Raw genomic sequence first — 25095 nt, 5'->3', positions numbered from 1 at the left:
GTATTCTATGTGGCAACCCTAGGTAGGGGAGTACGGGTAAGGCAAGAGATTAGAAGATTTGCAGCCTCCACGGTTTCTCCACCTCGATGGGACACTAGAAAGGAAGGCTTCTGGGCCTTTCTGGCTCTGGGAATGAAGCGTGGAAAACCCTCCTTACGCGGGCGCAGTGCTTCAAACAGCCAAGCCCTGACTTCCGAGGGAAGAAAGGAGGCCATGGGCCTCTGCCAGAGCCCGGCTCTGAACTCTATGGTCAGCAGAGTTCAAAACGACCTGCGACGTCTGGCGCTTAGCTCCTAATGGGGTCTCCAGTCCAGCGGCGACGGCCAGCAGCTAGACGCCATCCGCCCGACTCCAAGATGGCGCCCGCCACAGCTGCCAGGTGTTAAGATGGCGGCGCGAGGCCGCGCCCGCGCTCCCACACTCTCCTCCCCCAGCCTTCTTCGGGCTGGTAGCACGACTCGCGTAGCCGTGCGCGGGTTGCCTTTCGGCCTGGGCAGTGGTCCTGGCTGCCGGTCGACGACCGCCCCGCGTCATGCGGCTCCTCAGCTGGTGGCAAGTACTGCTGTGGGTGCTGGGGCGTCCCGTCCGTGGCGTGGAGGGTGAGTGTGGGCCGGGGGCGGTGCATGAGATGACTGGGCGAGCTGAGGTCCACCCGGGCGACGCTCTGGACCTGCGCGAAGGCCGGCGGTGCGCGGCTCACCCCTTCCTGGCGTCCTCCCGGGCGCGTCTCCCTGACTTCTCTCCCCGCTCACCGCCCGCTCGTGGCCGGTGGAAAGGGGCCGGCGGGCGGAGGGCCGGTGGGCGGGAGCCTGGACGTGGTTGGGCCGCGTTCAGGCCGCCTTCAGCTGGCGGCTGGTAGCCAGAAGGGACAGTCCGGTAAGTGCTGCAGAGGCACACCCTCTGGTGTGAGCACTTTATTATTAATAACATCATATCAAATACCGACATTTGTTGTCGCCGTATTAGGAGCCAGGAACTGTGCATCGTGCTTTATTTACATCATTATCCCATTTAATGCTCCCACAAACCCTCGGTTCCATTTAGTGTCTCCATTTCACAAATGAAGATGCTGAGGCCCCGCTTAAGTTTGCGCTTCTGGTAAGTGGCAGAAGCCTGTCTCTGACGCCAAAGCCCACGCTGGAGTCCACGCTGCTGGACCACTGTCTTAAGAAGGCCACCCTTGTTCAATCGCTGCATGAAAAACAGACGAGAAACACGGGAGACTCCTGGTAACCCGCAGCTTGCATGGCGAGGGTGGGGAGTGGAGGCCTTACTTTCATGCCCCTTCACCCCACTCCTCATAGTCCTGTTAAAGTCCAGACCCTCGGCCTTGCTTGTCATTCAGACCTTAACAGGAACAGGCAGGTCTTTCTTTTCCCTGGGGTGTCCTGGATGGAGGCAGGATAGCAGAGGGTTGTGGAGAAGGGTGAGTCGTAGTAACACAATTACCATGAATGAAAGGTGCTGTGCTCAGTGCTTTACAAGCATCATCTTTTGGAATCTTTACTGTTTTGTTTTTGTTTTTTAAGAGATGAAGGCTTGCTCTGTTGCCCAGGCTGGAGTGCAGTGGCCGATCATGGCTCGCTGCAGCCTTGAACTCCTGGGCTTAAGTGATCCTCCCACCTGTTTCCCAAAGTGCTGGGATTACAGGTGTGAGCCACTGCTCCCGGTTTATGTAATTTTTATTTTTATTTTTATTTATTTTTTATTTTTTGAGGTGGAGTCTGGCTCTGTCGCCCAGGCTGGAGTGCAGTGGCGCCATCTCGGCTCACTGCAACCTCTGACTCCTGGGTTCAAGCGATTCTCATGTCTCAGCCTCCCGAGTAGCTGGGATTACAGGCGTCTGCCACCACACCCAGCTAATTTTTGTATTTTTAGTAGAGATGATGTTCCACCATGTTGGCCAGGCTGGTCTCGAGCTCCTGACCTCAGGTGATCCACCCGCCTCGGCCTTCCAGAGTGCTGGGTTTATAGGCTTGTGCCACTGTGCTTGGCCTTAGTAATTTTTAAACGCATATGCAGTAGATGTTATTTTTCTCATTTTATAGAAGTAAACTGAGACTCAGAGCCAGTAAGTCCTTTGACAAGGTCATACAGCCAGAAGTTGAGGAGCGTTGATTCAAGCCCATGTCTGCCTGACTTCAGAGCCCAACCTCTGCATTTTCACTACACTCAACTGCCAGCCTCACAGAGGTGATGGCATGTGTTGGATATCTTCTGTTTCAGCCCCTCCATCCTGCTCTGTGCCCTGTGTGGCTGTCCTGTGTGGAATAAATACCAACTGTCCTACTGTCTTGCTTCCATTGCGTTGGAATGAGGGGAGAGTGAGGTCAGGGTATTGATGCTCTCCGCTCCCTCCCTGAGAGGTTATTGCAGGCTGGCTTTGCCCCCAGTGGAAGGCACTGAATTCTAGAAAGCTGCCCTCTGTGTTACCCTTGATGTTTCAAGGTTTTGTGACTACTTCTCTCTCTGGACTCTTAAGCTCTGTGAGTGGTAACTGGCTCCCCCTCTCCTGTTATTGGCCTTGGAGTTCCTTACCATTGCTTTTCATTTCTTTCCACCCAGCCTACACATTAGTGGTCCCTTCATTAAACTCTCCTCAACTTGCCCAAGTTAAATGTTCTGCTTCCTGGCAGAACCCTGGCTGATTCAGGGTTCAGCTTGGGTCTTTGGTCATCATGGTCAGGCCATGAATGGGTTGAAGACAGAAGGAACTTCACCAGCTGATTTCTTCTCAGTGTAGCTGAAAATATAAGGGGTGTGTTTGTTTGTTTGTTTGTTTGTTTGTTTGTTTTTAGCAGAGGATGCCACAGGCAGACTATGTTAGCCTCAGATGCTGAGGCCCTGAGAGACTAAACAACCTGGAGGTAGCAATGCTATCCAGGTGTCTAGGAATGGAAGCACACTCCTGGCTTCAATACCCCTATGCCAGTCTAACCTAGGCAGTCAGCTAGCAGATGCTGGGCACTGGGGATCCAGTGGTGAGTCAGAGCAGCAGGCCTTTGGGGAAGGCAGCCACTAAGTAACTACAAATTACTAAGAAAATTGCAAGACTGAGAAATGCATCAAGGAGAGTCCCAGGGCATTTTTGGGAGCTGTAATGGGAGACCTCCCACCCTGGTCTGAGGGTCAGGGAATGTGTCCTTACAGAGGTGACATTTAGGGTGAGATCTGAATGAGGAGGATGAAGGATTAAGCAGGAGGACGCTTCCCAGCAGAGAAACAACCCTCAGGAAGGCTGTAAGGCAGGTGGGGATAGGGGGAGTATAAATGATCAGGGACTAGAGAGATCTGATGGCCACAGGTGAGATTGCAGATAGAGGCCACACTGGGGCCTGGTAGCTCTGCTACAGAATGCAGATGCATTCACAGGGTGGGGGAAGCTGCTGAAAGAGTTTTAGTAAGGGAGTGACATGATCAGATATGCCTTTTATCTTTCAGTTTCACTTGTATTACTGTGAAGATCAGGGTCTGGAGTGGGGATAGCAGGCTGACCAGGGAGAACAGTTTAACTGGCTACAGCAGTTGCCCAGACGAGAGCTGGCTGTGGCCTTTGCTGAGAAGTGTTAGTCGGGATGGGGAAAGTAGATGGATTGTGAATGTGTTTAGCAGGTAAATTTTTTTTTTTTTTTTTTTTTTTGAGACAGAGTCTCACTCTTGTTGCTCAGGCTGGAGTGCAGTGACACCATCTCGGCTCACTGCAACCTCCACCTCCTGGGTTCAAATGATTCTTCTGCGTCAGCCTCCCAAGTAGCTGGGATTACAGGCATGCATCACACTGCCTGGCTGATTTTTTTTTTTTTTTTTTTTTGAGATGGAGTTTTGCTCTTGTTGCTCAGGCTGGAGTGCAATGGCGCGATCTTGGCTCACTGCAACCTCCGCCTCCTGTGTTCAAGTGATTCTTCTGTCTCAGCCTCCTGAGTAGCTAGGATTACAGGCGCCTGTCACTACGCCTGGCTAATTTTTGGTATTTTTAGTAGAGATGGGGTTTCACCATGTTGGCCAGGCTGGTCTCAAACTCCTGACCTCAGGTGATCTGCCCGCCTTGGCCTCTCAAAGTGCTGGTATTACAGGCGTGAGCCACCGCGCCTGGCCTAATTTTTGTATTTTTTAGTAGAGATGGGGTTTCACCATGTTGGCCAGGCTGGTCTCGAACTCCTGACCTCAGGTGATCTGCCCGCCTTGGCCTCCCAAAGTGCTGGTATTACAGGAGTGAGCCACCGCGCCTGGCCTAATTTTTGTATTTTTTAGTAGAGATGGGGTTTCACCATGTTGGCCAGGCTGGTCTCGAACTCCTGACCTCAGGTGATCTGCCCGCCTTGGCCTCTCAAAGTGCTGGTATTACAGGCGTGAGCCACCGCGCCTGGCCTAATTTTTGTATTTTTTAGTAGAGATGGGGTTTCACCATGTTGGCCAGGCTGGTCTCGAACTCCTGACCTCAAGTGATCTGCCCGCCTTGGCCTCCCAAAGTGTTAGGATTACAGGTATGAACCAGCAAGCCTGGCCTGCAGGTGAATTAATAGAACTTAGTTATTGTGTTATTGTGCCTTTCCATCTCTTTGAATTGTAAGCACCAGTCGTCGTCGTCATCATCATCATCACCACAGCCATTTATGGAGTGCTTAACCTACAGGAACCATACACATCTTTTCTCATTTAATCTTCACAGTAGCCTTGGAATTTTCTACATCTTGGTGGTATTGTCTCCATTTGCTAAATGAGCACACAGTATTGCCTATGGAAAATATGGATTGCTGTCCCTCCAACCCCTGGCTGTTTTTGGTCCCTCCTCATTTGGCTTTCCTGCGAGAAGCCATTGTGAAAACACCTGCAGCTGGTAAAGAGCCTTCTGAGAAAAGCTGGAAGGGTGTGAAGGTGCTGACCTAGGCTAGGGCTCCCTGGCAGAGTTGGCATGGTGCCCTCACACTTGTCCAGACAACTTCTTTGCTGCCAGTGGTGCAATAATTATCACTTTATGTATAGCTCAAATTGCAGTCTCTTAAAAGGCACATTACCAGTTGGGTGCAGTGACTCACGCCTGTAGTTCCAGCACATTGGGAGGCCAAGGTGGGTGGATCATTTGACGCCAAAAGTGTGAGACCAGTCTGGTCAACATGGTGAAACCCCATCTCTACTAAAAATAAAAAAAGTAGCCAGGTGTGGTGGTGTGCATCTGTAATCCCAGCTCTTTGGGAGGCTGAGGCAGGAGAATCGCTTCAACCCGGGAGATGGAGGCTGCAGTGAGCTGAGATCGTGCCACCGCGCTCCAGCCTGGGCAACAGAGCAAGACTCTGTCTCAAAGAAAAAACAAAAAAGAAAGGCACATTAGCATGGGAGGGTTCAATGGCTGTCATATAGTATGACATTTTTATCTTCTTGTGGAATAATTCAGTGTTTCTTTTCTTCCTAATTCCTAAATGAAAACACTGGTACCTGAAGGCGTAAGTTTTTTTGTTCCTAATCTGTACTGTGTACTTAAATATTTTTACAAGGTGCAGGGGGATGTAGGGGACAACACTCTTGAACTTAAAATACCAGCTCCATGCACCACTTACACTCCATTTTGATTTTGTGCAGGGGCTATCTGAGGGTGATCAGACAGAACCAGATTATAACTTGTGGCCTGATTTTTTTTCTCTTGAGGTTCTTCGTTTTGGCATTCTTCATTTACTTGTGGAACCTAGAACGTTGATTAGGTAGCAAGAGCAAATCTGTAGAGCTGCCGTGTTTGGGAGTAGGGTTGGACCCCAAACCTGGCATCCTTTCTTTTCCAGACTCTTAGCCTCTCTGGCTTCATTTCCTGCTTTGTCTTGTGGATGACACAGAAAACATGTGTATTTGTTTTTTCTTCTGATCATACAGGCAATACACACTCATTAACCAAAGGCTATAGAAATACCGCCAATGTGATCCCGCCCCTCCACCGAATTGGCAAAGCTCCCTTCCCAGGCACCCAGCCCTTTCTCTGGATTGTAGTCACAGAAGTGCTTGACCTTCTGCTAAAGACTCACTTTGCTGCCCAAGTCCTAAACTCTGTCCTATGTAACCTCCATTGCCACCTCTCCCTTCTTACCTGCTTTCTTTTTTTTGGATACAGAGTCTCGCTCTGTTGCCCAGGCTGGAGTGCAGTGGTGTGATTCTCAGCTCACTGCAGCCTCAGCCTCCCAAGTTCAAGTGATTCTCCTGCCTCAGCCTCCCAAGTAGCTGGGATTACAGGTGCATGCCACTATGCCTGGCTAATTTTTGTATTTTTAGTACAGATGGGGTTTCACCATGTTGGCCAAGCTGGTCTCGAACTCCTGACCTCAAGGGATCCGCCCTCCTGGGCCTCCCAAAGTACTGGGATTACTGGCGTGAGCCACCGCACCCGGCCCCTTCTTACCTGCTTTCTCATCCGCTTTGTGTATCCTCAAATTGCTCCTATGTTCCGAATACCGAAATAGAAACCTCCCTTAGTCTTCCCTGCCTGTAGCGAATCTACCCTACCTTCCTCACCTCCTTTGTAGCTAGATTTTTGGAAAGAATTGTGTATGTTTATCCATGTAGTTACCATTTTGGGTTCTCTATTTCTTTATGTGGATCCATATTTCCAACTGTTAACATTTTTCTTCTGCTTAAAGGACTTCCTTGAAGATTTTTGTCGTTTGCTGGTAAACGACAAGATTGAAGATTGAAGATTCTTGAAGATTTTTGGGTTTGCTGGTAATGAATTCTTTCAGCTTTTGTATGTCTGAAGACGTGAAGAAGTATTTATTTCACTTTTTTTTTTTTTTTTGAGATGGAGTCTTGCCTGTAGCCCAGGTTGGAGTGCAGTGGCACTATCTCAGGTCACTGCAACCTCTGCCTCCCCGGTTGAAGCGATTCTCTTGACTCAGCCTCCCAAGTAGTTGGGATTACAGGCGCCCGCTACTATGCCTGGCTAATTTTTTTTTGTATTGTTAGTAGATACGGGGTTTCACCATGTTGGCTAGGCTGTTCTGGAACTCCTGACCTCAAGTGATCCACCCACCTCGGTCTCCCAAAGTGCTGGGATTACAGGCGTGAGCCACTGTGCCCAGCCAAAAGAATTTTTTTTTTCTTTTTTTTTTTTGAGACGGAGTCTCACTCTGTTGCCCCGGCTGGAGTGCAGTGGCACAATCTCTCGGCTCACTGCAACCTCTGTCTCCTGGGTCTAAGTGATTCTCCTGCCTCAGCCTCCTGAGTAGCTGGGATTACTGACGTATGCCACCTTTGTTTTTGAAAGATATTTTTTCCGTATACAGAATTCTAGATTTATAGGTTTTTTCTTCTCTGATGTCTAATTTGCCATTAATCTCATGCAGTGCAGTTTTTTTTTCATCTCAGACATTGTAGTTTTTGTAGTCAGAGATGCCGCTCTGGCTTGCTTTGTTTTCAGTGAGAAACCTGTTGTTGTCCTTTGTTCCTCGCTACATGATGTTGTTTTTTCCCCCCTCTGGCTGCTTTTAAGATTTTTTTCTTTGTAACTGGTTTTGAGCAATTTGATTGTGATGTGCTTTGTTGTAGTTCATTGAGTTTGGGTTTTGTTGAGTTTCTTGGATCTGTGGATTTATAGTTTTTACCAAGTTTGGAAAGTTTTTGGCTATGATTTCTTCAAATATTTTTCTGTTCCTCCATTCTATTCTCTTGCCAGTACTCCAGTTATCTGTACATTAGGCCACTTGAAATTGTCCTACAGCCCACTGCTGCTCTTAATTTCTTTCCATTCTTTTTTTTTCCTGTGTGTTTCATTTTGGATAGGTTCTATTGCTGTCTTCAAGTTGACTATTTTCTTCTGCATTGTCTAATTTGCCATTAATCTCATACAGTGCAGTTTTCATCTCAGACAATGTAGTTACTGTAGTTTACATCTTTAAAAGTATGATTTGGGATGGGCGTGGTGGATCGTGCCTATAATCCCAGAATTTGGGAGGCTGAGGCGGGTAGATCACTTGAGGCCAGGAGTTTGAGACCAGCCTGGCCAACATGGCAAAATCCCGTCTCTAGCAAAAATACATAATAATTAGCTGGGTGCAGTGGCTCACGCCTGTAATCCTAGCTCCTTGGGAGGCTGAGGTGGGAGAATTGCTTGAACCTGGGAGGTGGTTGTGCCACTGCACTCCAGCCTGGGTGACAGAGCGAGACCCTGTCTCAAAAAAAAAAAAAAAAAAAAAAAGGCCAGGCCTGGTACCTCAGTGGCTCACACCTGTAATCCCAGCACTTTGGGAGGCCGAGATGGGCAGATCACTTGGGGCCAGGAGTTTGAGACCAACCTGGCCAATACGTTGAAACCTCATCTCTATTGAAAAATACAAAAATTAGCCGGGCGCGGTGGCGGGTACCTGTAATCCCAGCTACTCGGGAAGCTGAGGCAGGAGAATCCCTTGAACCTGGGAGGCGGAGGTTGCAGTGAGCCCACATTGTGTCACCGCACTCCAACCTGCGCAGTAGAGGGAGACTCTATCTCAAAAAAAAAAAAAAGAAGAAAGAAAAAGGAAAGAAAGCCAGGCGTGGTGGGCTCATGCCTGCAATCCCAGCAGTTTGGGAGGCCAAGGCAGGAGGATCACCCAAGGTCAGGAATTCGAGACCAGCCTGGCCAACATGGTGAAACCCCATCTCCACTAAAATATATAAAAATTAGCCGGGTGTGGTGGTGGGCACCTGTAATCCCAACTACTCGGGAGGCTGAGGCAGGAGAATTGCTTGAACCTGGGAGGCGGAGGCTGCAGTGAGCTGAGATCATGCCACTGCACTCCAACCTGGACAACAGAGCGAGACTCAGTCTCAAAAAGAAAAAAAAAAAAAGGTACAGTTTGATGGTTTTTATTTTTATTTAGTTATTTTTTTGAGACAGGGTCTCACTCTTTTGCCCAGGCTGGAGTGCGATGGCTTGATCTCGGCTCACTGCAACCTCTGCCTCCCAGGTAGATTTTATATTTTTTAATATCTTGATATCTACTTTACTTTTTGAACGTAATACAGTTATAATTATTGTTTTAATATCCTCGTCTGCTAATTCTGACATGGGTGCAAGTTCTGGGTCAGTGTTGCTTGATTGATTTTTCTCATTATGTGTCCTATTTGCCTGCTTCTTTATATGTCTGATAAGTTTTTATTGGATGCCAGGCATGAATTTTACTTTGTTGAATGCTGGATATTTTAGATTCCCTATACATATTCTTTTTTTTTTTTCTCTGAGACAGAGTTTTGCTCTTGCTGTCCAGGCTGGAGTGCAATGGCACGATCTCTGCTCACTGCAACCTCCACCTCCTGGGTTCAAGCGATTCTCCTGCCTTAGCGTCCTGAGTAGCTGAAATTACAGGTGCCCGCCACCATGCATGGCTAATTTTTAATATTTTAGTAGAGACGGGGTTTCACCATGTTGGTCAAGCTGGTCTCAAACTCCTGACCTCAGGTGATCCACCCATCTTGGCCTCCCAAATTGCTGGGACTACAGGCGTGAGCCACCGTGCCTGGCCCCCTATATATATTCTCAAGCTTTGTTCTGGGGTACAGTTAAGTTACTTGAGAACAGCTTGGTTCTTTCAGGTTTTGCTTTTAAGCAAGCAAGCTGTATTTTCTTTATGGTTAATAGTGTCCCACTACTGAGGCAGGGCCTTTTGTATACTCTACTCAGTGCCCTGTGAATTACGAAGTTTTCCAGTCTAGCTGGTAAGAAGAGGTACCATTCCCTGCTCTGAGTGAATGTTGGATACTGTTCCTTCTCATCCTTTCTGATAGTTCTTTCTCTGGCATTGGGTAGTTTACTCACATGCATGTGCTGACCAGTACCCTGCTGTATACTTAGCAGGGGGCCTCTACAGATCTCTGGAGTCCCCTCTCTATATAGCGCTCTCATCTGCAGTATTCTGTTTTGCAAACTATTGCTTCTTGGTCTCCTTGGACTCTTAGCTCCATCGCTTCAACTGGGAGAGTCTGCTGGACTCTGCCGGGATTTCCCCTCCTTGAGCCACAGTGGGAACGCCGTCAAGGCAGTAAGTTGGAGCAGTTGTAGGGTTCTCTTCATTTGTCGCCTATTTCTCGGATGTCACTATCCTCTGTTGCCTGATAACTAATTTCCTGAAGCTGTTGTTTTATATATATTATCTGTTTATTTGGTTGTTTCAGTAGGGAAGGTAAATCTGGTTCTTGTTATTCCATCTTGGCCAGAAGCAGAATTCCCAGATAATGTTTTTGAATCTCTGAATGAATCCACAGAGCTCTATGCCCTAGTGCGAGGTAGATCCGTTGGGTAACTGTAGCTCATAATAGCCTATTGTATATTTCAAAATAGCTAGAAGAGAAGAATTTGAATGATTCTAGCATGAAGAAAAGACAAATATTTAAGGTGATGGATATCCCCAATGCATGAATCTGATCTTTACAAATTGCATGAATATATTGATTATCACATGTGCTTTGAAACTATGTACATCTATTATGCATCAGCAACAACAAAAAACTCTACAGGGATATTCTTTGAGATGTTATACAAATGTCATACCTTAGGAAGCCCCCAGACCTTCCCAACTTTGAAGTCAGTTGGTCACTGACACTCCAGTGACATGCTGTTGGCATGCAGAGCTCATCACCCAGGCGGTGGTTTCCTAACCACATGGTGAGGTTTCCTGAGGGCTGCTGGCCTCATTGGTTTCTGCTGGTTCGTCCCTGGTACAAAGTCTGGCAGCTGGTGTTGAGTTGATAAGAGTTGGAGGGCAGGAGGCATTGCTACGGAGGTGAGTGGAGATGGGTAAATGGATGTATGGGACTGCCTGGGACTCTTCCCTTATCTGAGCATTATGCTCAAGATCCACCTTCTAGCTCCAAAGTGGGAGAAAGTTCTCTTCTTCCTCCTGCTGCTGCCGAACCCATCTCCCAGCACTCCCAAGGGTAGCAGGCAGGAGAGCAGAGTCCAGTTGTCAGAGGCTACCTCAGGAAGGAGCTGCTGTGTAGCTTGAGCAGTTCTTCAGGCATTGTGGCTCAGCATCCCTGAGGTATCATGGCAGGGGGCCTACGGCTCGTTCTGGAGTAGCAGCCAGAAGACTTTGCTCCCAGACTTGGCTTTGCTGCTTACTATCTGTGTGCCATCGGACACTGTGCTGAGCCTCTCTGTGCCTTGCCTAGTTACCTGTTCAGTGGGCTTGATAACCCTTGTCTTGCCCATCTCACAGAACAGTTATAATGTTTGCAAAGATGCTTTGCTCTAGTAGAATCTTGCATAAAACTATGATCATTTTCTTGGATACTATATGATACTATACAAATGAAAATCTTATCAAAAAATGTAAGTGTTTATATTCTGTTTTCCTAATTAGATATCTAACTGGGATGTTTTTGGTTATGATCCGCATGGCAAGCAGCAAGTTTAGGGCAGAGCTGTGTGTTTGTCTATTATTTGACATTCATTATTTTGTTTGTTTGTTTGTTTTTTGAGACGGAGTCTTTCTCTGTCACCCAGACTGGAGTGCAGTGGCACAGTCTTGGCTCACTGCAACCTCCGCCTCCTAGGTTCAAGCGATCCCCTTGCCTTAGCCTCCCTAGTAGCTGGGATTACAGGTGCCTGCCACCATGCCCAGCTAATTTTTGCATTTTTAGTAGAGACAGGGTTTCCCCATGTTGGCCAAGCTAGTCTTGAACTCCTGACCTCAAGTGATCCGCCTGCCTTGGGGCCTCCCAAAGTGCTAGGATTACAGGCGTGAGCCACCGTGCCTGGCCTTCTTTGACATTCATTAATCTATTAATAGTACCTGCTCGTGACCTTCTTCCTAACTTGGGAAATGGTGGGTAGCTCTCTGATAGTTTAACGAAAGGAGACCTTTTTGTCTCCAGAGGGGAAAATTTCATGTTAGAGGGGAACTATAATTCTTTGGGGTTCATTTGTTTTGAAGTCAAGTATGACTCTGAATGTGCTGGCATGTTTTAGTTGCAGAGGAAAGTGGTCGCTTATGGTCAGAGGAGCAGCCTGCTCACCCTCTTCAGGTGGGGGCTGTGTACCTGGGTGAGGAGGAGCTCCTACATGACCCGATGGGCCAGGACAGGGCGGCAGAAGAGGCCAATGCGGTGCTGGGGCTGGACACTCAAAGCGATCACATGGTGATGCTGTCTGTGATTCCTGGGGAAGCTGAGGACAAAGTGAGTTCAGAGCCTAGCGGCGGCACCTGTGGCGCTGGAGGAGAGGAGGACTCAAGGTGCAACCTCCGAGAGAGCCTTTTCTCTTTGGATGGTGCTGGAGCACACTTCCCGGATAGAGAAGAGGAGTATTACACAGAGCCAGAAGTGGCGGAATCGGACGCAGCCCCGACAGAGGACTCCAATAACACTGAAAGTCTGAAATCCCCAAAGGTGAACTGTGAGGAGAGAAACATTACTGGATTAGAAAATTTCACTCTGAAAATTTTAAATATGTCACAGGTAAGGAAACATTATTTAGTGCTTTTCTCCTTTTCAGTACATTTATTTTATGATTAATACCCTATCAACTTTGAAATGGAAAGTCATGATCTTGATCGTATTGTAAGCGAGATAGCATTTAATGGCTGCTTTAGTGAAAATCGACTTTGCCCTCTGTAATGTTTATAGGGAAACGAGGAGATATAACTAGTGTTGATTATGCTTTTTAGGTGGCCTAAACCTAGTTATCTTTGGGCCAGTCCCACCACCAAACCTCACGATAAAGATCCCAGTGGACAGATCGTTGCTTGGCACCAAAATCATAGCATTTTTTTTCTGTTTGAGACAGAGTTTTGATCTTGTCACCTAGGCTGGAGTGCAATGGCATGATCTTGGCTCACTGCAACTTCCGCCTCCTGAGTTCAAATGATTTTCCTGCCTCAGTCTCCCGTGTAGCTGGGATTACAAGCATGCACCACCATGTCTGGCTAATTTTGTATTTTTAGTAGAAATGGGTTTCACCATGTTGGCCACACTGGTCTCAAACTCCTGACCTCAGGTAATCCACCCACCTCGGCTTCCCAAAGTGCTGGAACTACAGGCATGAGCCACCATGCCCGGCCATTTTTCTTCTTCTAAATGAAGTATTTATTTATTATACAGGCAACTTAAACATATCTGGATTAGTAAAATGATAATTTACCATTATTTAGTAATGCCCCTGGAAAATATGTTATATTGATGAAAAGTTTCTCTTTCATCAATGACTGACAGTTTCTGTGGGGTGGTTCCAAAAACAGAAGGGTAGGATGCATTCACGCTGCTTATGTAAGACAGGTAAATCCTGACTCTAAGAGCTGTGATTGCTTATTGTCAATGAGGGCACAGCACCTTTACTGCACATAGCTCCTCCAAGGGCACTGCTTGGCGCTGGCTTTGCATCCACTCTTGAGTGCCTGTAGATGCTGCAGTCTGTGGGACTCTCACAGGTGTCACTCACATGACTGGGAGAGAGCAGTTTAAACAATCTGAGTTATGGATTAAACAGGTGGTGGCAGGGATGGTGTACTCTTTTTCTTTTTTTGAGACAGAGTCTCTCTCTGTCGCCCAGGCTGGAGTGCAATGGGAGGATCTGGGTTCACTACGACCTCTGCCTCCCGGGTTCAAGTGGTTCTACTGCCTCAGCCTCCCAAGTAGCTGGGATTATGGGCACATGCCACCACGCCTGGCTAATTTTTGTATTTTTAGTGGAAATGAGGTTTTACCATGTTGGCCAGGCTGGTCTCAAACTCCTGACTTCAACTGATTTGCCCACTTTGGCCTCCCAGAGTGTTGGGATTACAGATGTGAGACACTGCGGCTTGCTAGAACAGTGTGCTCTTTAATTGATCTAACCTTTGGCCAAATACATCGATATGACTGCTTAGTTCATACTTAGCTCTGCTGAGATGATAGTTTGAATCTGAGATCATAGTCCTCTAATAATTCCATTTTAGATGGTTTGAGATGCACAATTCAAAGGTGGGGGCAATTGTCCGGACCCTGTGAGTACTTAGTGTAGGCATTCCTCAAAGATACTGCAGGTTTGGTTCCAGACCACTGTGATAAAGCAATATCGAAGTGTAGCAAATCACATGAGTTTTTTGGTTTCCCAGTGCATACAGAAGTCATACTATATTGTAGTTTATTAAGTATGTAGTAGCATTATGTTTAAAAAATGTATATACCTTAATTTAAAAATACTGCTAAAAAATGCTAACGATCAGTTGAGCCTTCAATGAGTTGTAATCTTTTTGCTGGTAGAGGGTCTTGCCTTGATGTTGATGGCTGCTGACTGATCAGGATAGTAGTTACTGAGGGTTGGGGTGGCTCTGGCAATTTCTTTGAGACAAGAGTATTGCTCTGTCACCCAGGCTGGAATGCGGTGGTGAGACCATGGATCACTGCAGCTTTGACCTCCCAGGCTCAAGTGATCCTCCCAGCTCAGCCTCCTGAGTAGCTGGGAATACAGGCATGTGCCACCATACCTGGCTAATTTTTTTCTTTTTTCTGTAGAGATGAGGTCAAACTATGTTGCATAGGCTGGTCTCAAACTCCTGGGCTCAAGTGATCCTCCTGTCTTGGCCTCTCAAAGTGTTGTGAGCTGTGAACCACCATGCCTGGTCCACAGTTTCTCTCTTTCTTTTTCTTTTTCTTTTTCTTTTTTTTTTTTTTTGAGATGGAGTCTCACTGTGTCACCCAGGCGGGAGTGCAGTGGCCTGATCTCGGCTCACTGCAACCTCCGTCTACCAGGTTCGAGCTATTCTCCCACTGCAACCTCTCGCCAAGTAGCTGGGATTAGAGGTGTGCACCACATACCCAGCTAATTTTTGTATTTTTAGTAGAGACAGGGTTTCACCATGTTGGCCAGGCTGGTCTCGAACTCCTGACCTCAAGTGATCTGCCCACCTTGGCCTTCCAAAGTGCTGGGATTACAGGCAGGAGCCACCACGCCTGGCCTGTGGCCCACAGTTTCTTAAGACAGCAATGAAGTTTGCCACACTGATTGATTCTTCTTTCACAAAAGAATTCTCTGTAGCATGCAACACTATTTGATAGCATTTTACCCACAGTAGAATTTCTTTCAAATTTGGAGTCAATCCTCTCAAACCCTGCGACTGCATTATCAGCTAAGTTTATGGAATATTGTAAATCCTTTGTCGTCATTTCAACAGTGTTCACAGCATCTTCACCAGGTGTAGATTCCATCTCAAAAAATTACTTTCTTTGTTTATCCATAAAAAGCAACTCCTCATCTCTTCAAGTTTTATCATGAGATTGTAGCAATTCAGTCCTATCTTCAGACTCCACTTCTAATCCTAGTTTTCTTGCTATTTGTATCACATCTGCAATTCTACCCTCCATTGAAGTCTTGAACTCCTCAACGTCATCCATGAGGGTTGGAGTCAGCTTATTCCAAATGCCTGTTAATGTTGATATTTTGACCACCTCCCATGAATCACAAATATTTTTAAAGTCATCTAGAATGGTAAATCATTTCCAGAAGGTTTTCAGTTCATTTTGCCCAAATCCATCAGAGGAATTGCTATCTATGGCAACTATAGCCTTATGAAATGTATTTCTTAAATAATAAGAGTTAAAAGTTGAAATCCCCCCTTGATTTGTGGGCTGCAGAATGGATACTGTGTTAGCAGGCCTGAAAACAACATTCATCTCCTTGTGCATCTCCACCAGAACTCTTGGGTGACCAGATGCATTGTCAATGAGTATAATATTTTGAAAGGAATCTTTTTTTCTGAGCAGTAGGTCTCAACAGTGGGCCTAAAATACTCAGGAAACCATGCTGTAAACAGATATATTGTCATCCAGGCTTTGTTGTTCCTTTTCTAGAGCACTGGCAAAGTAAATTTAGCATAATTTTTAAAGGCCCCAGGATTTTCAGAATGGGCAATGAGCAGTGAGCATTGGCCCTGCGGTTGCTCATACCTGTAATCCCAGTACTTTCAGAGGCCAAGGTGGGTGGATTGCTTAAACCTAGGAGTTCCAGACCAGCCTGGGGAACATGGTGAAACTCTGTCTCTACAAAAAGTACAAAAATTTGCCAGGCGTGGTGGTGGGCACCAGCTACTTGGGAGACTGAGGCAGGATTGCTTGAACCCAGGAGGTTGAGGCTGCCGTGAGCCATGATTATGCCACTGTACTCCAGCCTGGGTGACAGAGAAAGACCTTGATAAATAAGACTTATTGTCAAATAAATAAATAAGACACCAGCTGCATTGGCCTCTAAAAAGAGTCCGCCTGTCCTTTGAAGCCAGGCATTGACATCTCTTGTCTAGTTATGAAAGTCTTAGAAGCCATCTTATTCCGATAGAAGGCTGTTTTATCTACATGAAAATTGGTTGTTGAGTATAGCCACCTTCATCAATTCTCTTAGCTAGATGTTCTGGGTAAGTTGTTGCAGCTTCTCTCTTTTTTTTTTTCATTGGTCTTTGATGTTACTATGTTGTAGCTTCTCTCTCTATCAGCACTTGCTGCCTCACCTTGCACTTTTATGTTCTAGAGACAGCTTCTTTCTCAAACCTCATGAGCCAACCCCAGCTAACTTCAGACTTTTCCTCTGCAGCTTCCTCACTTCTCTCAGCCTTTGTAGAATTGAAGAGAGAGCCTTGCTCTGGATTTAGGCTTTGGCTTAAATGTTGTGACTGGTTTGATCTTTATCCATGGCATTAAGATTTTCTCCATATGAGCAATAACGCTGTTTCGCTTTCTTATCATTTGTGTATTCACTGAGTAGCACTTATTTTTATTTTTATTTTTAAGCATCAGAGGTCACTGCACTGGATGGAGTAGCACATTAACTTCCTTTAAAAACTTTTCCTTTGCATTTATAACGTGGCTGTTTGGTGTAAGAGGCCTAGCTTTCAGCCTGTATCTTACGTTGGCATTCGTCATGGCTTCCTCACTAAGCTTAATCAGTCATTTTTGGCTTTGATTTAAAATGAGAGCTGTGCAACTCTTCCTTTCACTTAAACAGAGGCCACTGCAGGGTTATTAATTCATCTAATTTCAATATTGTTATGTCTGAGGGAGAGGCCAGAGGAGAGGGAGAGAGATGTGGAACAGCTGGTCGGTGGAGCAGTCAGAACTAGACATTTATTGATAAAGTTCACTATCTTCTATGGGTACAGCTTGTGGCACCCCAAAACAATGACAACAGTAACATCAAAGATACTGATCATAGATCACCATAACAGATATAATAATAATGAAAAACTTTGAAATATTGCAAGAATTACCAAAATGTGACACAGACACAAAATTGAGCACATGCTATTTGAAAACTTACTCGATGCAGAGTTGCCACAAACCTTCAATCTGCAAAAAATACAATGTCTGCAAAGTGCAGTGGAGTGAAATGCAGTCAAATGAGGTATGCCTGTATTTGAAATGATGAATTATGAAAAATATTAAAATAACTGTTGTAATATTAGGAAAGTGCAGAGGAAAGTTTAAAACTTTCTGCTTAATTCAGCAAGACTTAAAAAAAGTGGTACTTTTTTTTTTTTTTTTTTTTTTTTTGAGACGGAGTCTCGCTCTGTCGCCCAGGCTGGAGTGCAGTGGCCGGATCTCAGCTCACTGCAAGCTCCGCCTCCTGGGCTCACGCCATTCTCCTGCCTCAGCCTCCTGAGTAGCTGGGACTACAGGCGCCCGCCACTTCGCCCGGCTAGTTTTTTGTATTTTTTAGTAGAGATGGGGTTTCACCGTGTTAGCCAGGATGGTCTCGATCTCCTGACCTCGTGATCCACCCATCTCGGCCTCCCAAAGTGCTGGGATTACAGGCTTGAGCCACCGCGCCCGGCCGAAAAAGTGGTACTTTTTGATCGTACTTTTTTGCTGATTCCTGGATTTATATGGTTCAAAATCCAAAAGTTTCCTGAGGGTCCCTCCTCTCGCTGCTCCCACCCACCCGTTTCTCTCCCTGGAGCAGCGGTGTGTCCTGTTTCTTGGGTATCCTTTCAGAAAAATGTACTTTTACTGCTGACTTTAATGCTTGTTTCTTTTACCACAGGACCTTATGGATTTTCTGAACCCAAACGGTAGTGACTGTACTCTAGTCCTGTTTTACACCCCGTGGTGCCGCTTTTCTGCCAGTTTGGCCCCTCACTTTAACTCTCTGCCCCGGGCTTTTCCAGCTCTTCACTTTTTGGCACTGGATGCGTCTCAGCACAGCAGGTATCTTCCGTTGGTGGGGTTTACATCCATCCTCCTGCCTGATGGTTGCAGTTATTGGAGGTCCTAATTAGTTAAGTTAGAAGCAGAGGAGGGGGGCATGAGCTTTGTCCTGGGATTGAAGGCAAAGCAAGAGTGAATATTGAGGATTGTCATACTCCTGAGGGAGCTGTCACTTTGTGGAGGCCCTTTAAAGAAAGTGGGCTGTTCTCTGTGTGGTGGATTTAAAGGTGGCAGGTGATAGCACCTGATGGCAGGGGAGGGGCCAGAAGACTTTTGAGGGCTGTAGCCAGACTGAATCAGCACAATTGCTATCACAGTGGGATATTCCTTTGTGACTTTAATGAGCAGGTTCAATCCCCATCCCAAGTGCCTAATTCCCAGCACCCCTGTTTTGTGTCTACTCAGGATTTCTTCCTTTCTTTTTCTTTTTCTTTCCTTCTTTTCCCTTTTCCTCTTTCCTTCTTTCTTTCCTCCGTACTTATTCTTGCAGTCATGTTCTGTAGTAGGCACTCGATCAAGTAATGAATTAATTTAGCTCTTTAACATGACATTTACCTTTGTTTTATATTTCTTGTGTATCAATCACTGGGTTTTTGTCCAGGCTGGCTTTGAACTCCTGGGCTCAAGGGATCCTCTTGACTTAACCTCCTGAGTAGTAGGACTACAGCCATGCAGTAGTCCTAGGCTGCTTAGACTAGCCTAGACAGGTTTTTTTTTTTTTTTTTTTTTTTTGAGGTGGAATCTCGCTCTGTCTCCTAGGCTGGAGTGTAGTGGTGTGATCTTGGCTCACTGCAACCTCCGCCTCCTGGGTTCAAGTGATTCTACTGCCTCAGCCTCCTGAGTAGCTGGGATTACAGGCACCTGCCACCATGCCTGGCTAATTTTGTATTTTTAGAAGAGACAGGGTTTCACCATGTTGGCCAGGCTGGTCTCAAACTCCTGACTTCGTGATCCGCCCGCCTTGGCCTCCCAAAGTGCTGGGATTATAGGTGTGAGCCACTGTGCCTGGCCGAGGTCTGTCTTTTTTAAATGTTTAGTAAAGTAAGTTACAGAGAACTTTGTTGAGATGGTATGTTTCTCCTAAGTGCCGCGATTGTGCATGAGTTATAAACTGTTCTTCTCTTCCAGATCAGATGCTTCTTAGCAGGTCAGCCTCAACAAGGAGGTTGTGTGTAAATAAATCTAGAACATCTGAAAAATGGTCAATTGGTGGTAAAATGAAGTTGAGTAAACTTCTGTTACTCTGTACTTGAGGCCAGGTGCAGTGGCTCACACCTGTAATCCCATCACTTTGAGAGGCCGAGGTAGAAGGATCGCTTGAGCCCAAGAGTTTGAGACCAGCCTGGACAACATGGCAGAACCCCATCTCTACAAAAAAAAAAAATACAAAAAATTGACTGAGGATGGTGGCACATACCTGTGGTACCCCAGCTACTTGGGAGGCTGAGATGGAAGGATTGCCTGAGCCTGGGGAGGTCAAGATCACAGTGAGCCATGATCCTGCCACTGTACTCCAGCCTGGGCGACAGAGTGAGACTGTACTCCAGCCTGGGCGACAGAGTGAGACCCTGTCTCAAAAAACAAAAAAAAAAATTGTATTCCACTGATTTTCTTTTCTTTTTTTTTTTTTTGAGACGGAGTCTCATGCTGTTGCCCAGGCTGGAGTGCAGTGGCGCGATCTTGGCTCACTGCAAGCTCCGCCTCCTGGGTTCACGCCATTCTCCTGCCTCAGCCTCCTGAGTAGCTAGGACTACAGGCGCCCGCCACCGCGCCCGGCTAATTTTTTGTATTTTTAGTAGAGACGGGGTTTCACCGTGGTCTCGATCTCCTGACCTTGTGATCCGCCCGCCTCGGCCTCCCAAAGTGCTGGGATTACAGGCTTGAGCCACCGCGCCCGGCTCCACTGATTTTCATTGTGGGAATATAATTGCCAATGTTTACCTGAAACTGTTTATGAAGAAAGAAGTGGCTCAACAAATGAGTAATTTTCATATAGGCTTCTGGGTGATATCTAAGTGACCGGACCCAAGGGAGCAGACTGATTGGAAGGACAGATCACGTCAGTGTCCAGCTTTGGTGGGGCCTCCACTGCCCCCAGGCATACTCAGTGCTCTTTGGTTCTGGGTCTCACACTGTCCCTCCTGCCTCTCCCACAACTCCCTCCCCAACCTGCTTTCTTCTTTTTTCCTTCAGCTCCATGTTGTACCTGGTGTGGCGCCTTAATTATGGAGACTCAGGCTCTTGTGCTTATTATATGGGCTGGGACATGTTTGCTTCTTATGTTAATATTTAAGTTACAGCATGTATACAAAAGAAAAAAATCCTGGTTATACAATATTACTATTTTACTAATGTGGAAAACTGAGGCTTAGCGAGGTTAAATAATCTGCCCAGAGTTCACACTGGTTCAGTGGCAGAACTGAGGCTTCAACCCCGAGTGTTTTGACTTGGGAGCTTATCACCACTAGTCTGTATTATGTAAAGGTGAAATAAGCCCCCTCAGTTATATTACTTCCAAACAAGTCATCCTGCCCTAATTGTGAACATCCTGGTGTGTTTGTTAGATCATGTACTCCTTTGTGCCAGCTTACCAAACTAATTGCCTACTGTAAGTTGATCTTTTTTTGAGGGACAGGGATGGGCATTCTGAAGAGTTGGAAATTTTTTCTGTCAAATAAATTGACAGAGTGTGCTTTGTCCATGAATTAGAGTTTTCTGGTCTGGTTTCTGTAGACATGAACTTAACCAGTGGAATAATTGTGCCATGGGTAGATCCATATTATAATTGAAGGCAACTCAGATTGCAGAAAAGGAGTGCCCCCAGCCATGACCCATAAGCAAAGAGGTCAGAAACAAATGAAAAAGCCGAAAGTTTCAAGTGTCAGAAATCTCTGTAGGTCACATGCAACTTCCTCATTTATTTTTGTCCATTCTGAGATGGTAATCGTATGAGAAAGCCCTCTATTAATAATAAATTCAGGTTTTTTTACTTCTTTCTCTTGTAGCCTTTCTACCAGGTTTGGCACCGTAGCTGTTCCTAATATTTTATTATTTCAAGGAGCTAAACCAATGGCTAGATTTAATCATACAGATCGAACACTGGAAACACTGAAAATCTTCATTTTTAATCAGACAGGTATGTGGAAGTAATGTGCTAAGGAGGAAGATATTCTATTGCTGGGGGTCTGTGCCTTCTGTGGGTTCTGATCTGCTATAATCCTTAAGTGAAGGATTCAAGACTGACTTTGAGTTGTAAAACCGCTCTTCTAATGAACTGTTATAATCCTGTTAAATACTTCCCAATCAGTATGAAGCTTAACATGAATAGGTAATTTTAATTATTATAGACACTTCCCCCCCAACTTTTTTTTTCTTTTTTGAGACGGAGTCTCCCTCTGTCGCCCAGGCTGGAGTGCAGTGGTGTGATCTCAGCTCACTGCAAGCTCTGCCTCCTGGGTTCATGCCATTCTTCTGCCTCAGCCTCCCAAGTAGCTGGGACTACAGGCGCCCACCACCTCGCCCAGATAATTTTTTGTCTTTTTAGTAGAGATGGTGTTTCACCATGTTAGCCAGGATGGTCTCACTCTCCTGACCTCGTGATCCACCCGCCTTGGCCTGCCAAGGTGCTGGGATTACAGGCGTGAGCCACCGCGCCCCGCCTTTTTTCTTTTTTTTTGAGGCAGAGTCTTTGTTGCCCAGGCTGGAGTGCAGTGGTGTGATCTCGGCTCACTGCAGCCTCCCCCTCCTAGGTTCAAGTGATTTGTGTGCCTCGGCCTCCTGAGTAGTTGGGATTACAGTTGTGTACCACCATGCCCAGCTAATTTATGTATTTTTAGTAGAGACAGGGTTTCGCCTTGTTGGCCAGGCTGGTCTCAATCTCCTGGTCTCAAGTGATCCACCCGCCTCTGCCTCCCAAAGTGCTGGGACTACAGGTGTGAGCCACTGTGCCCGGTCTCTTATAGATACTTTATTGATTGATTGAGACGTAATCTCGCTCCGTCACCCAGACTGGAGTGCAGTGGCACAATCTCAGCTCACTGCAACCTCTGCCCCCTGGGTTAAAACGATTCTCCTGCCTTAGCCTTCCTAGTAGCTGGGATTATAGGTGGGCACCACCACACCTGGCTAATTGTTATATTTTTTAGTAGAGACAGGGTTTCACCACCTTGGCCAGGCCGGGCCTGCACTCCTAACCTCAAGTGATCTGCCTGCCTCGGCCTCCCAGAATGCTGGGATTACAGGTGTGAGCCACCATGCCTGGCCTATTATAGACACTTTAAAACAAGTTTTATTGAAATATAATTCACATACCATACACTTTACTTATAACTTTTAACGCACATTTTTCACTTAATATTTACACAAAGGTATGCATAAATCATGAGTGTACAGGGTGATGAATTTTCACAAAGTGAATACCCTGGGTAACCACTCTGATCAAGAAACAGAACATTGGTTTATGCCTGTAAACCCAAGACTTTGGGAAGCCTGTGTGGGCGGATCACTTGAGGCCAGGAGTTTGAGACCAGCCTGGCCAACATGGCGAAACCGTGTCTCTACTAAAAATAGAAAAACTAGCTGGGCATGGTGGTGGGTGCTTGTAGTCCCAGCTACTCGGGAGTCTGAGGCATGAAAATTGCTTGAGTCCAGGAGGCAGAGGCTGCAGTGAGTTGAGATCGCAGTACTACATTCCAGCCTGCTTGACAGAGTGAGACTCTGTCTCAAAAAAAAAAAAGAAACAGAACATTACCAGCCTCCCTTCAGCACCACTGCTCCTGCCTTCCCCAAGATAACCACAGTCTTGACTCCTAATATCATAGACAGTGTTAACTTGTTTTGGACTTCGTATTAATGGAGACATACAGGGTATTTTTCTTTTGTGTCTGATTTTTTCATGCAATAGTATGCTTGTGAGATGCACCTGCATTATCATGTATGGTTATGTTTTGTTCATTTTCTTTGCTGCTACTGTTCCATTTATTAATCCATTTGTAGATGCTATCTTAATTCCTTAATATTTGCCAAAACATATGGCCTTATTTTTTATTTGTAAAACATTGTAAAGCATTGTAAATTGAAAAAATTACCTCCATTGGAAAAGTTCATTCCTCTAAAGCCTCACTGTCTCACTTGTGAGCATCCTACTCTTCCCAAAGTGTACTCCCTGGAAATAAATACAAACTATAACACACATTGCATATATATTAAGGTGCATATAATCATTTTAGCTAACACTAAAAAGAGCTGAGTTGGCTGATAGGAGTAAAAGTAGGATATTACAAGGTGGTTAGCTAGTCCAAGTCTTGTCATGGATCCCTGATTGTCATTTCGATTGATGTGTGGAGAGGAAGCCATTTTGTTCAATGCTCTAAGAAAACCTAGAACACAAATCTGGGAGTCAGAGCATATTTGGTAATCCCTGTTCCCAGTGGTAGCTTGTTGTTATAACAGTTCTTTCAGTAAATTATTAAAAGCATTTTGGGGCCGGGTGCGGTGGCTCATGCCTGTAATCCCAACACTTTGGGAGACTGAGGTGGGCGGATCAACTGAGGTCTGAAGTTCAAGACCAACCTGGCCAACATGGTGAAACCCCATCTCTACTAAAAATACAAAAAAATTAGCCAAATCCTAGCTACTTGGGAGGCCAAGGCAGGAGAATCGCTTGAACCCAAGAGGCGGAGCTTGCAGTGAGCCAAGGATCGCGCCACTGCACTCCAGCCAGGGCGACAGAGCAAGACTCCGTCTCAAAAAAACAAAACGAAAAACATTTTGCATTTAGCATTACTTAACCTGTGAAAACATTCTGTAGACGCCTGAGAGGAGTTTTACTAGTTACTTACTGAACTTTGGTCTCAAAAGACACCAAAAGACAACTCTTATAAACACATTGAGTAATAAACTGCTGATGAGTTCACAGAAATTCTACTGTTTTAGTTGTGAATAGCTGAATGGATTCCTGATCCTTTGATGCGGTGGGGAGAAAGGCAACTTACAAATTATACTGACAGGCAAGTGAAATCCGTCACAGATATTAATATATATACTAGTGGCAGTGCTTATTTTAGGACTGCATGTCATTTTGCATACCACACATAATACTTGAGAAAAAGTCTGTGGTGGGTGCTTTTTCTGTCTGATTTGAAATCAGTGATTTTTCTTTCAGGTATAGAAGCCAAGAAGAATGTGGTGGTTACTCAAGCTGACCAAATAGGCCCTCTTCCCAGCACTTTGATAAAAAGTGTGGACTGGTTGCTTGTATTTTCCTTATTCTTTTTAATTAGTTTTATTATGTATGCTACCATTCGAACTGAGAGTATTCGGTGGCTAATTCCAGGACAAGAGCAGGAACATGTGGAGTAGTGATAGACTGAAAGAAGTTGGAAAGAGGAACTTCAATCCTTCATTTCAGAAATTAGTGCTACAGTTTCATACATTTTCTCCAGTAACGTGTTGACTTGAAACTTCAGTCAGATTAAAAGAATCATTTGTTGAACAACTGAATGTATAAAAAAATTATAAACTGGTGTTTTAACTAGTATTGCAATAAGCAAATGCAAAAATATTCAATAGAGTGGACTATTCTTGTTTTTACTGCATGAACTTAATCCAGTATTTGAAAAGTAATCCAGTTTGAAATGTGAAGATGTATTCTGGTAGAACAGTGAGTAGAATGACATGCTTACTATACAGAAGGCAAAAATAGGACTCTCAGATAATAGTTTTAGGAAACCCTTGATTTCTTATATATGTTTAAGAAGGTTAGTTTTCTGTTTCTTTGCAATTTTTCTTCCAGAGTCCATAGCAGGAAAGTATGTAACGAGAATTGGTTAGTGTGACCCCCTCAAGTAGCAAGTGATGGAAAATAAAAGAATCAAATACCTTGATGTTTGTGATCTCTACTTTCACTCAAAAAATTTGAAGTGTTTTAAGTTGTTTCTGGGTAAGGGAGATGTTAGGAGAAAGGAAATGCTGTAA

At 45.5% G+C, this 25095-nt stretch overlaps 1 protein-coding gene across 4 annotated transcripts; it reads left to right on the top strand.

Moving 5' to 3' along the window:
- Positions 1 to 367: 367 nt before the first annotated feature.
- Positions 368 to 25004, top strand: LOC105467130 (thioredoxin domain containing 15). 4 transcript variants are annotated; one of them, XM_011716543.3, is made up of 5 exons: positions 392 to 599; positions 11921 to 12408; positions 17957 to 18120; positions 21126 to 21256; positions 24284 to 25004. In XM_011716543.3, the coding sequence occupies exons 1-5, from the start codon at positions 533 to 535 to the stop codon at positions 24478 to 24480; spliced, it is 1047 nt and encodes a 348-aa protein (XP_011714845.1). In that variant the 5' UTR covers positions 392 to 532; the 3' UTR covers positions 24481 to 25004. The 4 variants fall into 4 exon arrangements, with proteins under 4 accessions (XP_024644074.1, XP_011714845.1, XP_070954531.1 ...); XM_071098430.1 differs by having other exon boundaries at positions 534 to 552; XM_024788305.2 differs by lacking the exon at positions 392 to 599 and adding an exon at positions 727 to 876.
- The last annotated feature ends 91 nt before the right edge of the window (positions 25005 to 25095 follow it).

This window comes from Macaca nemestrina, chromosome 6, assembly GCF_043159975.1.
Source record: "Macaca nemestrina isolate mMacNem1 chromosome 6, mMacNem.hap1, whole genome shotgun sequence".
NCBI classification, from domain to species: Eukaryota; Metazoa; Chordata; class Mammalia; order Primates; family Cercopithecidae; genus Macaca; species Macaca nemestrina.
The sequence above is the reverse complement of the archived record's forward strand: the minus strand, read 5'-3'. Positions and strand labels throughout refer to the sequence as shown.

Excerpts from the sequence above, each read along its gene's own strand:
- LOC105467130 (XM_011716543.3), top strand. The coding sequence starts at position 533 with ATGCGGCTCCTCAGCTGGTGGCAAGTACTGCTGTGGGTGCTGGGGCGT. Across the intron at positions 12,409-17,956 it reads AAATTTTAAATATGTCACAG|GACCTTATGGATTTTCTGAA; the intron begins GTAAGGAAACAT and ends CTTTTACCACAG. Across the intron at positions 18,121-21,125 it reads GATGCGTCTCAGCACAGCAG|CCTTTCTACCAGGTTTGGCA; the intron begins GTATCTTCCGTT and ends TTTCTCTTGTAG.